Genomic DNA, 13,726 nt, shown 5'->3' with positions numbered 1-13,726 from the left:
CCGACCCACACGCTCCGACTCTTCACAAACTAAGTAGATTGTAAGGCGCGTACTAATAAACTAATTCAATAGATAACATTCTTACACAGAAAAATATTGTAATATATTTGCTGTTGATTCAATAAATCCTCTGTGTCCAATTCTCATCACTCCTGTTTAAAGGTCAAGTTGGATATGTCATCTCTAAGACTGTGTAGCTGTTCAATGGTGTTCACCCAGCATGTAGCCGATGTTACTCTACTTCTTTCATCAATAAATTTCTCCATGTCATTCTTCGCACTCGCCCATTAAAAAGACAATTCGTAATCAATTCGATATCTGGACTTAATCCTTAGTAAGTCAGACCCGACCCAGCACGCAAGCCCAAAGAATCTCAAAGCTGCACGAAATAAAGATATGATATTCACCTGAGAATATAACGATGGCGGTGAGCAGCGCGTAGTGCACATTGTCCATGCTCATGGAGTACATACACCGACAGAAGTGCAGCAGGTCCTCGATGACGTAGGACATGCCCGCCTTGCGGTAATTGTCGCGCGTGTACGCCTGGTTGTTCGCGAACAACACGCTGTCCGTCGCCGCGTCGTACCGTCGCGCCACTCGCAGCATCATCACTTCGCTTGATGACGCCTGGAATATAACAGAACCAGGTTATTAGTTTGCTCTGGTCTAATGTCAGTCTCTCTATCCTACAGGACTCGAATTATTAGAGTTTAGTACAAATATATTTGTAATAACGAACTTGCATTCGACATTCGCTAGTACGAGGGCCGCCATGTGTTTTTACCTCTAGGGCGAAATCACTATATAGCAATTAAGTCAACAATTATTGGAATCACAAACATCAGTCTAAGATCTAGCTACTCTATGCAACTTCAAAACGATCCTTAATCTATACTAATATATAAATCTGAGAGTTTGTGTGAACGCGCTTATCTCAGAAAAATATAAACCGATTTCAAAATCTTGTTCACTAATAGGAAGCTATTATATATAACACCTGAGTGCTATAGGCAACTTTTTATCTGGGGAAAATATTTACTCCGGAAAAAGTAACACGCGGGAGGAGCCTTAGACAAAAGCGTTCACATAAAATAATAACACAAATAGCAAAATAGATGTCGCGTTGTACTTATTTCTCATTTACCCGTATGATATGAAGTGTTTTTCATTGTTTATAGTAGTTTTTAAGCTAGTTTTCTATTTTACCACACTGTTCTAACATAGTCCTAACACTTAGGCTAATGACGCCATAAAATATATTGTAGTGTGAACAACTGGACCTGTAGATTTACGCCTAGTAATAATGTACCGTTAAGTCTATACATTTATTGTACCAGGATAAAAAACATCCAACAAAGTATAAGTCGTACCTATTTATATTATACTCGTGTTTACAATGTAGCCACATAGAGATCACATGACGCAAAACGTTGGCACAAACACCAATCTACTTTTAAGGTGTTATTGATGTTTTTCAGAATATTTCTTGTGAAGCAAAGTTGAATACAAATCAAATCGGATTATGTATCAAAGATGCTTTGATCGTACGTTTATTGAGACAAATGTTTTATTTATTACTCATTTATTTTTAGGCAGTACGGTTCACAGCAGAACTTTGCTTATTTATTAAATTGAAAAACGAGACAAGTAAAACGATTGCTCGATGGTAAACGCCACGATGCCCATAAACAGTAACGCCAGCCAGAACGTTAAACAAGAACTCCAAATGGAGCTGTATTTCGTTCTGCTTAAAATATTTGATGTTAAAAAAGTTAGTTCAAATGATACAAATACACATACAGTATGTTAGTTGATAGTAGATATTATGACTGACTTCGGGATGACTAAGGAGTTGGAACTGCACATCTTACATCTCTATCAGTGGTGAAACGTGAAATTTCCGAAAGGGAACCCAACATAACATTTAGTACTAATATGCATAATACAGTCCGCAAGTCGTTGAAAGACAATTTGATTTTATATGTATAAATAACGAAAAGGAAGCCGGTAGGAATGGGGGCTCTATGGACCCTTCTGCACTGATCTATGGTCCACACTTAACGGCTACAAAATTTGACTTCTAAACTATAAACAATTACGTACATTTCCCACACTTATTATTTATCCTCCCGATTCAATGTATTGCTCTCGCCACTAAAATTAGCAATCTTTCCGAGTTTGTTTGCCTTTGTTATATTTCAAGACCCCCCATATTAATCCAATGACAACAAGTTAGGAAGGTGGTTAGTGACTACAAATTCTAAACAGGTTACTGGCCACACGCATAAATCGATTGAGTGGAAAACTTACCTTTAATAATGTAATTTGATCGGACTGAGATATCTTGGAGAATCCTGGTAGTCCCTTTGCGAATTCTACAATAAGCTGCACTGTTAAGATCGTCATCTCTGTGATCTGACGGAAGGGCATGTCAGTTTCCTCCTCTTCTTCTTCTTCTAACTGCCATGTCTGGAAGGAAGTGAAGGCTTTCGTTAAATCAATAAAAATAAATGGTTTACTTAATGCTATAAATAAGTAATTTAAAAATTAGAGTGTATTACAGTTGAATTTCGAAACTCTATAAAAATTCAATGTCATTACTGAAATTTATTGCATACTTGTGACGTTAATGATAATAAGTATCGTCAGTAAATCTCGTAATATACCCGAATATTCAACCTCGTTACCATGCAATACTTGTCGGACCGACATTTCCACGAAAATGTTAATTGTTTAATAGTTTACAAGCCAGTCTTAGTTACATTAACTAGATAGAATTTGCACTCTATGTTCCGTTGGTACGATTAATATTCTCCAAAGAGGATTAAGGCAAGCGGCACACCTCGTGAACGTTAAAAGGAAATATCTTGAACGAAGTATGCGCCTGGAATAATAATCTAGTGTGATTTGTGTCCGACGTGGCAAGGTACACCACCTGCCGTGCCTCAGACAGAAATAGATCGCATAACACGGCAGGTGTAAAGACGCCACTCTTAAGGAGTTGATTTAGGCCTCATTTCTAAATTTGATACAGTGTAAATATCCTATGGTACAACGGAACGTACACTAAAGGTAGTAATATCAACTTATCCACAAGTAGCAATGGTCATGTGGGTATAATTGCTTTTTAGGCTTCATTTACAATGCACATGAATAATTTACTAGGAGGTATGTGTATTTCCTTAGCGATAGGACGTACAGATAGGTATTGCCGTTTCTGTTCAGCATTAACAATTGAGATTAGCTTGATCGGTGTTTTAATAAAAGTATCGGCGATTTATCTTCCGTTGAACTTCATGTAAAGGACTTTACATAAGTGGAGAGGTTCGACATTTTTTAAAACAAAAGCCGATACATATACTCATATATTTGCAGTACCTATTTGCCAATTTACGAAGGTAACGAGTTAGGAAGCGAAATATGAAGGACCAGCTAACGCTTTATTTTGAAAAATACTTTTCTAAATAATTCTACCTGTGTAACTCTCTTGAGATCTTCCTCCGACGGCTGCTCGTACCCCTCCTGGTACCACACGAGCCTCGCGATCAGGGACTTCTGGTTCGCCGACAGCGGCGTCACATTCTTCAGTCTGTTCTGCTCCATTAGCTTCTCCGTTAGGAACCTCGGGACCACTTCGTGCTGCAAACATTCCAGCTTCACGTACGAAACCATGGCATTATTAACTCGCTTCATAAACGAAACGACTATAACGTGTTAAGCTTATTGCGATCCACTTATTTAATAATGACATATTTAATGACATACAATAAGAGTTAGATATGATGTTGGTAACAGTAGATAATTTAAGACTAATATTAGTAAACTACATGTAACATAATGAAGCAACTCTATGATGAACTTACAATCCTTGCCGCCTCTGGGGGCGGAGGGTCACATTGCATTATGGCAGGCATATGATCGTCCACTGTCGTCGTACTGACTGGCAGTTTGTCTTTTTCTCTCTGTGCTTCCTTTTCTCTTCTTTTGTTCTTGCACGTGGACTCTGGGACGACGCACTCGGGCCTCATGCCCACCGCGAGGCATTTCTTCAACCGACACTCTTGGCATTTTCTCCTCATGTACATGTCCATCTCGCAGGCGTGTCCAAATTTACAAATATATACCGCATTCTTGGTCACACTCCGCCTGAAGAACCCTGTAAACGACGTAAATGATTGCAATGTAGAAACATTATTTCTGTACGGAAACTCTATATATGCAAAATCTTTGTGAATTTGAACGTCGTAGGTTGTTCAGTAACCCTAATAATAACTATGGATGTTATTAAGATTTTCTTAATAATTGAAATTAATAATATTATCCAAATTACGCTAGGTTAAGGTTTTATTAATTGAATTTTATTATCAGTTTACAATCTGGACTAATGAATAAAAAATATAGTTTACACAACCAGTTTTTATACGATAAGATAATGTAGTCATGAACGCAAAGGTTGCCTGAAAGGCGTGTGTCATTGACAGCGAAGCTATTTATGTAGGAACGAATGTCGATTTTTATTACAAAACAAACAACACACGGTGCACAAATGGATCGAATTGGAAGTAATTAATATACGAGGTGAGGGTTGATGTCACGCAGTAACCGCTGTTCATTCCAAAATGTATTAAGTTCGCATTATTTTTATAATGAGGACAACGAGGCTTGGCCGAGATGTGATAAGCGTCATGAATCAAGGAGTAGACGCTCAGCAGACATCCATTGTGACGTGGTGTCTCGGCTAACGAATGCAGCGTGGTCGCGCTGTACACGGCACACGCAACATAATCTGACAAACAAAGCGCCAGTTCAATTTCGAGTTGGCACGCTTGTGGCCGATTAGCAAGGGCCGTATGACTAACATTCTAGGTTAATAACGTGCGAAATTCTTCATTTTATCAGCAAATGTTTGGGCAAAGCTTTATCTTTGCACATTTTCTACGAATAATGTATCTCCGCAATCGCTCTCCGCAGCATTTTAATTGTCGAGTGACATGAGTTTTGTTTTTCGCGTGTCTACAAATTTTAAGGCACAATAGATGGTGTAATATGGCGATTTCGGTTACCTTTACATCCTTCGCACGTAAGCGCGTTATAGTGATATCCCGAAGCCCTGTCGCCGCAAACAAGGCACAGTTCCTCCTGCTGGCGCGGCGCTGGCCCTTTCTTCTGTCGTCTTGGTTCCCCATCAGTACTACATCCATTTATACTTGAGGCCGGTGATAATTCTTCTCGACCTGAAACAAAACAATTCAATCCTTAGTCTCGTTTCGACGACACGTATAAACAAAAATGATGTAGCGACGAGGCCGTCTAAAATCAGACGATGCAAATTCGTATACATTTCATGAACGATTTGTCGGCGAACGCTCAAGTACGTTTTGTTTTTGCTTTAGATTCGGGTGATATTCTTTCGTCAAAAATATGTTTAAGTAACGAAACACTCCTAAGTAATTTCGGCAGTAGCTTGGACATTTCCTGCCCAAACAAAGGTGGCTAGAACGGTCCGCGCATACTAAACGCGAGATATGTTTTATATTCCACGCGCAGGCGGGAGCAGGGTGTGCGATGCGCGATGGAAATGTTATCGGCAATTGTCAATCACGCAGTCGGAACTCCATAAAAAGTTACTGCAGCTATTATTAATATAAATAATATATGTTACTGTTATTGTCGTTTCATTCCGTGCATTTTACTGTGTTACAATTTCTTGTATACACATAATAAAATAACATTTGTAAGTCTCTGTGGGGCCCGGTTCACGAGACATTCGGTATAATACAATGTTAAATCCCAATGTAAGTAAAGGCAATGTTTAACTAGTAAGTACAATAATTTTATATATTGTTTATGATTGAAAAGTGCGGCTGCTAGACATAATAATTAATATCTGTTTACAAATGTAATAAAGAAAATGGAATCGACACGCATGTTAATGTAGCTAATGTCAAGAAATGTATGAAAAAAATCTTTACAGTTCTTATTTCAAAACCCATTTTCAATGTATTAATACATTTGCACTTAATTTATAACACCTATTTTTAAATGGGTTGCCCATAATGAAACTAATATATGGTAAGATTATGATATTAAAGTATATTTAGGCTTTACTTTGATTATAGAAATAATTTCAGTAAGTGTATACTTAAGATTTTAATAATAAAGGAGATTAACATCTTGAGATCATTATCTTAAGATTTTAACATCATGGAAATAGACCAATAAAAATATTTAATTCAAAAAACGAGAAAAGCTTGGTAATAATCTGCCAGCAAATGAATTTATGAAGAGAACATAAACAAAATGAGCAAATATTTTACTTTGCGGTGCATTGAACAAATGTAGGCTTCATTTAAGCCGTCGTTAATATTATTTGCATTTTTATCGCGGACATTAGAGACGGCACGGGTCGGTGACCGAAATCTGAACTGAGATTGCGTTACGCAAACCAGCAAAAAACTAGTTTCACATGAGGTCACTTCTAAATGCAACCGAATTTTTCTTTCAATCAAATATTTAGTTTATTGGGCGTAGAAATATTTTTAGAGTCATGGAAATGGTTGGGCAGCGCCTATTTTCTGTAGGGTAGAATAAATGCATTTCTTTTTTGTGACAGCACAAAAATACTTTTGACATTTGCTCTTAAAATATAAAACGTTTGCGACTCTTAAACTCTACCCTCATGTAAAGTCTCTAAACAGTAAAAAACTTATCTATTAAATAATATTAATCAACAAAGTAACACCTTATTATGTTTAGTATTACAAGAAATTTCTCAATCAGTCATCAATTTAGAAAATGGCCCACACCGGTCGTATGTACCGGCGAGTGCCAATTTTACAAGCGTTGAAACATGCACACGTCCGTAATAATTCATTCGATAAAAGTGTCCTGGTAAAAAGGTCAAGAGCGACGCTTTATATCGGTTATTTACATAAACACCGGTTACTGCACAAGCGTTACTCTCACATTGCACTGACCTGCTCACTGTTAATACTTAATGCCTATTTATCAGTCTAGTGTGAGGATAGTTATTTTTGTTTATACTATACATGTTTGATCAGTGATGTGTCTGCGGATATTTGACCTTATTTTAAATTAAATAAAGTCAAATGAAAAGCCTACGTTGTTCGGACGCTAGATTTGCATAGATGAGCTTATAATTAAGTAATGTTTCAATTACTCGAAAAATAGATACGAGCCTAAAAAAAATTATATATAGATACGCACTTAAATTGTAATAAAAGCGCTTTTAAAATTTAGTAAAGACAAAATATTGCTAAAGAATAATTATTAATGTCACTATGAAATCATTGCCCATGAAAAAGAAAGCTAATCAAAAGTTGAATGCACGGATGACCGAGTCAGTGTGTTATGTTATTACGTCTCAGCTGTTCAGTGTGTTGCGCTCGCGCACTGGAAGGTCTAGTTCGTGCCGCTTCGGTGGAGCTCGGGCGCGCTCGGCCGCGCGAGCGAGAGCTCCGTGGAGAGCGACAAGTGGGGCGCGATCGTCGACCGGGGGCAGCGTGCGGCCTTGACTCTTGAGTCGTCCCCCCTCCGCCCCTCTCCCTCACCTTCCTCGCCCGCCGCACTCGCCTACCAGCCACATTATTTATGATAGCATCAGAGCTCGAAGCAAGCTCGCGATTCTTTACCACCTAATAATAACTCGTTTTTCCTCTCACGCCATTTCATTTTTTCTCGACTGCAATTGCTTTAAAAGAACTTTCGTGTTATGGCCACGAGGACACGTTTATGCGCAGCATTCAAATACATATAGCGTCCAATAACGTTTATTTCGTGATTCGTCGCCGAGATTGCCCTGTAATACTTTGCGCACCAAAAAGAAATGATTAAGTGAAATGGCGTTCCTAGGATGTGTGTATTAAACAATACGCAAAACTTTCACTGTACCCAGAAAACAGACAACACAATTCGCAGTCGGGCCACGTAACCCACTAGTGAAAGTTGTCCAAAAGTAGATATTGCACAAGCCTACACGGTACACGTAATTGAAATTCGGGTGCGGCGAAAGTATGTTCTATGCGTTGTGACATCATTGAAGTGGTGTTTGTCATTCATTCGCTGTCCCTCGGTGAACATTAGTAGGATTTGATTTGGTCACAGAATAACTGAACCGTAGAGCTATTTGGGCTATTATTTGGGTGTTTTGTGTTGACAGTGACAATTGCGAGCGCACGAGCGCGTGAGGATGCAAAAACTAGTTGAAAAAAGCGCGTGCACATGATCGATGTGTCGCCAGTGCGGGACAGACGCGCGATGTTACTTTCTACGATACTTTCTAGCAAGAGATGTGGGCCGAAGCCGGCGCAACTAGAGCGATCGGTTTCTCCAAGCGCCGGGAAAATCGGATTGAAATAGAAATCGTAACGCGGTGAAAATCGCATTTTCGCGTTACAACACACGCCACAGTGGAAACTTTGTTGATCAAACATCTACTTACTTAGTTATATTATACAGATGAATCACATTTCGGTTTCTGTTACAATATTTAAACAACACTGGAACTTGGTAAAGACTACCTTATTCCATACTTAGATTAGATATAACTATTTCTATTAATAAACGCTTCAATGACCAACAAATAAAAAACTAGAAAAATAAACAATTGAATGTTTGAATATGAAAATCATCTCATACGGAACATATTCACGGTGGAGAAAGTAGTATAGTTTGCAGATGTGTTTCACGAGTGTAAAAACTGTTAAATGCGGAGCGGAGGGATGTTCAGGCGGATGCGGACGCGGCGGCCGGACGCACGTGGAAGTGTTTACATCCGCCTGAGATCGCGTCCGTCGAGCTGCGAGCGCCGAGCGCATCCCATCCGGCTGTAAAACACATTCCCTAATTCTTCAAGCATTCCCTTTATAGATCACCTTTCTCGAAATACATTCTTCGCTATGGTGCGGATTTTGCATGGCATGTGGAATTTTGACTTTGAAGAATGTGTTCGTAAATTTGTAGTGTGACATTTACCCAAACCCATAGTGGGTTTGTGTGAAATAATTTAAGACTTTAAAATTAACTATAGATAAATCTTCGACTTAGTTTTCATTCTCACACGGCTCATTATAAAAATGAACGAATTTGAACAGTTCGTATTTCGTGTTTATTCCACCGATTTATCCAGCCTTCACAACAGCTTTTCACGTCAGGGTTCAGACCGCGGCATTTATATTACATTGTATGTAATTTCTTGGCTAACATTTTATACAGATATAAATATGGCCCAAAATGTTTCTTGGCAACGGCGTATGTATAGCAAACACTATTTAGTTTCCTACGAAATTACTAAACAGTAGTTATGTAGAAGTAATTATACTTTACAATAACTCATTATTGACGATAAAACTATATTTGTTGTAAATACCTCCGGTTGAAATGATTTTATAACAAAAGCTAACAAAGTTTACATAAACTGACTATTTTGTACATTTTTGATTGCCCAAACCATCGAATATAACAATAATGAAACACGACTGTATTTGAATCACTGAAATAAGATTCCCATAAACTTATACAGTGTCGAAACCGTAAAGTAGAAAGTGACGAACAGTTGTCACGTACTAGCAGTGTACCACGTAATGGATATGGCATAGCTCCCCAGCAGATCCGACCGTTTATTGACAATACTAGTTTATGTCCATCTCACTTGCCCACACTGAAACTAATAGATAAAATCTATGTTTGTCCCTCTCTGCTCCCCAATTTAGTTTAGCTTGCACCCACGCTCCGACGCGCCTTTTGGAGTAAACACAGGAATGGGTAAATAGAAAACGAAGGGATATAATTAGAATAAATGTGTGGCTTCACAAAAGAATTGGGAATTTTAGACGGGCTTGGCTGGTTTTATTTTTCAATATATTTATAGAAAACAACAAATATCATTCACATATTGAATGATGCTTTAATCATACATTTATTTTAGAAAGAGAAAGGATTCATTGATTATAAATTTATAACGCAAATACAAAGCGTAAATTCACAAAGTTTTAAATGCAAATGAACATAAACAATATAATTATTGTAACAAATACTGCATTGAACTAAACGCGCATTGAAGCGTGGCTGTACGCTATCAACGCCCTTGCCCCGTTCGAGCCGAGATGCAATCTCGTGTCTAGTAGGTACAAGCGTTGACACTGTGGACATGGAATACGTTAATCTTTACAACAAAAGTTATTGTTCAACCTTGTTTTCTATAAGTACGAGATGTAGGCCAAGGTATTTAGAACGTCAATATAATCTGTATTAATAAAGCTAATTAAACTTGACCGTCCATTTGGGTCAACGACTTGTAGATTTAAATCCCTGATTTGCGTCAAACTATATTGAGAGGTAAAACATTGCAAAATTAAAATGGCTAATCACTAAATTATTTAGGTCATTGACACCGTTTTCCAAGAATTTGACTGGACGCAAACGAGGAAAATAAAGCGCACCGAGGCTAAGTAGGTCAAGAGTGCCACTCATCGAGGAATCGAGGCTGAAATAACAACTGCTGAGACAGTGAAGTAACTGATGGAGTAACGCTGAACACGCAACTTGTTAGACACAACATTGTTACAATGTATTTACATGTGACATTTGGTTACACAGCAACTTCAATGAAGTCACGATACAATTGAATGTATTAAAAAATGTTTAATTGTTCTGAGTTTAATGCAACTAGCTTGTAATTACGGTATCTGATGTATCTAAAAATTGTGTGCAGTTCGGATACTACGAGGTCGGTGACCGTGTATCGGCCGGCGAGATAAGCTGACGAGACGGAACGCTTATCGGGCTGACAAAGAACGCCTTTGTTTTCGACGCATTTGACGACAAACATGTGTCGTGATTACATCAAGTCAGTGCAACATTTTTCGAATCTGATATATCGTCTTTATTTTCAAGTAAAAGCCAAGGAATTTTGGTGCCTAGAAAAAGACTGCTGCACTATTTTGCTGAGCGAATAGATAGATGCCTTGTTAATAGCCATAAATAAAGCCGGAATTTCTTTGTATGTATTGTGCATTGTATTTTATATACAGCTTTATAAGTCTTGTTGTCACGGAACGCTATCACTATATTCAATCTGACAAGAGGATATTATTTGTATGTAATATTATATATTTTTGGTCATGTCTACGCCTTTATTTATCGCAATTGTTATCATTTCGTCAGCAGATATATAATATATATCTATTGATTATATTGGCCATAACATTGAAAAAAATATTTCGAATTTTGCCTACAGTAACAAAATATTTTATCAATAAACTGGTTCACAAAGGCTCAGAGTTTGATGTTTCGACATCAATCAAATTGACATTTCAGGGTTGCCAGTGATCCTGTTTTTGTTTTACAGTAAAAAATAACTAGCCAGTAAATTTTTCTTGAGCTTCCATGCTTATAACTCATATACAAAAATGTGCGTATGTGGTACGCAGTAGAATTTAAAATAGAATGGAGTGTTTCTCTTTCTTAATGATATAGTAATTATATTTAGCTAGATAGGTAAGTATCATAATTGAATTCAGCTTCAATCTGAAAAGCATCAATAGGCATCGAATCGAGTCGAAAACACAAAACTTGTCTAGAATTAAAGCTCTGCGGGTGCTGGTCAAAGAAACATTCCTTCATTTATTTAGGAAAGAAGCAATATCCTATATCGGCACTTATGGCACTTAAAACAAGACCGAAAAAGGCTTATGTATTATGGAAGTATTATCGCACGTTGTTTGTGGTTCCGCGGCGGCCTCCTCGTGACCAGGTCCGTGTAACGAGCAAAAACTCCGAAGTGACATCCGCGGCAGATGGAAAAAAACATCGGAGACTTGTACCGTGTGGTACTCGTTAAATTTGTATAGGTAAAAACCGTCGCTGAAAGCGGTATATTTTGCTTATATGTAGCATCTCGCCTTAACGTTTTTAAAGGTAAGCAGAAGTGTTGTCCATCACATGTCGCCAGCTGTGTTAGGTCCCGATTAAAAGGAACGTTCCAATAACCATTTAAAGGTTACAATTCCACGTATTCTGATATAAATTGTACAATTCCATTTTAACCTAATTTCTATAATTACTCGCCACGCGACTGATTTATAGGTGATAAATATACGTTAACCGTAATGAATCTTATGATTTCCTGGTATCGTTATTTTGCTTAGTTGAAGTCGTTAAATGCAATCAGTATTACTTTGTTGCTATCAGAACTAAACAGTTATCGGGAAACGTAAGTTTCAAAAAGGTGCTTTAACACATAAGTAATTAATATAATATGAACGGAAAATATCTGTACGACAAAATAATGAGACAGAAATAATATCAGTGGCGCATCTCGTGAACTGTGTCATGGGCTCGGCCCACGTTCGGCGGAAGGTCGCCCGCCCTCACCACTCGCGGCTCATTACTCAATAACATACCTCTTGGAAAACATTAATTGAACGCAGTAACATTCCATTACTCATTCAACACCATTATCGTTTTGATTGTTATTACTTTGGTTACTGCCATGTAAGTAAGTTTGTCACATTTTCGGTCGGGTAATGAGCATTAACAAAAAATACTTTTTACGCTGCACGAATTTCAGTGAAAGGCGAGTACGTTAGTAGTGGAGGAATAATAATCAACGCTGTCAGAGTGATGGATAACCCCGCAGTGACGTGGCACAGTACCAACGTTTCCCGCACGACGGCACCCCGCAGCCCTTTATCCCGAAAATATTGTTTGAAATTCGGCTGTGATATTTGTACATCACTTACAATTCGTTCAACATCTCTTAAACTGAATTTTCTTTTAACAAAAATCTAGAAATCAATAAAATTCAATTGAAGACAGACAAATTCAATTCCGATCCAGGTCTAGAATAGGTAATTTAATTTCACTAATTTGTCACATTCGGCGCGAAGACGACACGTTTAAATCGAATAAGAAACCAATTTGTTGAACTCTAATACGTTTATACATTGTGTGATAGTTAATTACTTGTTTTCGGTTATGTCCCACCACTATTGATAACTCGGAAGCCACATTAGCGGCCACCTACGCTTATTATTCGTGTAAATAGGAAATTGCCATCCGTACATACGACGAGGTCATTAATCGAAATAAATACATCATTGGGTTTGCAAATAACACTGCTTAGATGACATTGTTAAAATATTCGGCATGCAGCCAGGTGGGAAGGTCGACGGCATAACGAACATCGCATCGACTGCCGGCGAATTTTAAACCTAATTGGGGGTGTCCACTGAGTAATCGCGTTTAATCGTCAATGAGTCTCGGCATTGGTTCACACGAATTACAAAACCGACCGCATCTTTAAAGCATTATATTCTGCTTAATGTATTGGTGATAATTAATGACATAAATATAGCTTTTAGGGTTCGTTTACAAAGGATTTATGTATTAAAACTGAATCTTGCGCATGCAGTACAGTTATAGCAGCGCGTTTCGTATTCTATTTAGATATATGCAGTTGTTTGTTTTATTTTCGCTAATGCTGGAACAAAATGTATTGTTGGCGCATTTGCAATAGCACTCATGTGGTGCCACAGCAATTGGCGAGAGCAGGAGCATTCCTCTGAGCCGGGCGGACCGGTTTCGTCTGGAAACCGAAGCTGTTTATGGACCGGCCAGATATAAATATGCGGTACAAACCATTCTGGTTATCATCTATCTTCATGCTTCAACATTTAGCTACGTTTATTATATTTTTTGCAGA

General features: G+C 38.0%; 1 protein-coding gene across 5 annotated transcripts in view; it reads right to left on the bottom strand.

Moving 5' to 3' along the window:
- The window catches only part of LOC115453818 (ecdysone receptor-like), a 279,568-nt gene that overhangs the window by 4,697 nt on the left and 261,145 nt on the right, over positions 1-13,726 (bottom strand). For 4 of the 5 annotated variants that reach the window (XM_030182564.2, XM_030182557.2, XM_030182576.2 and 1 more), the window contains 5 exons: positions 5,067-5,237; positions 3,867-4,159; positions 3,478-3,657; positions 2,314-2,472; positions 408-630 (listed from right to left, as the gene is read on the bottom strand). In XM_030182564.2, the coding sequence (XP_030038424.1) occupies positions 408-630; positions 2,314-2,472; positions 3,478-3,657; positions 3,867-4,159; positions 5,067-5,237 (1,026 nt within the window). The remainder of the gene's footprint in view (positions 1-407; positions 631-2,313; positions 2,473-3,477; positions 3,658-3,866; positions 4,160-5,066; positions 5,238-13,726) is intronic. The other variant, XM_030182591.2, reaches the window with a different exon arrangement.

This window comes from Manduca sexta, chromosome 17, assembly GCF_014839805.1.
Source record: "Manduca sexta isolate Smith_Timp_Sample1 chromosome 17, JHU_Msex_v1.0, whole genome shotgun sequence".
Taxonomy (NCBI): domain Eukaryota; kingdom Metazoa; phylum Arthropoda; class Insecta; order Lepidoptera; family Sphingidae; genus Manduca; species Manduca sexta.
Note: the sequence above shows the minus strand (reverse complement) of the source record. Positions and strands in the feature narration are given on the sequence as shown.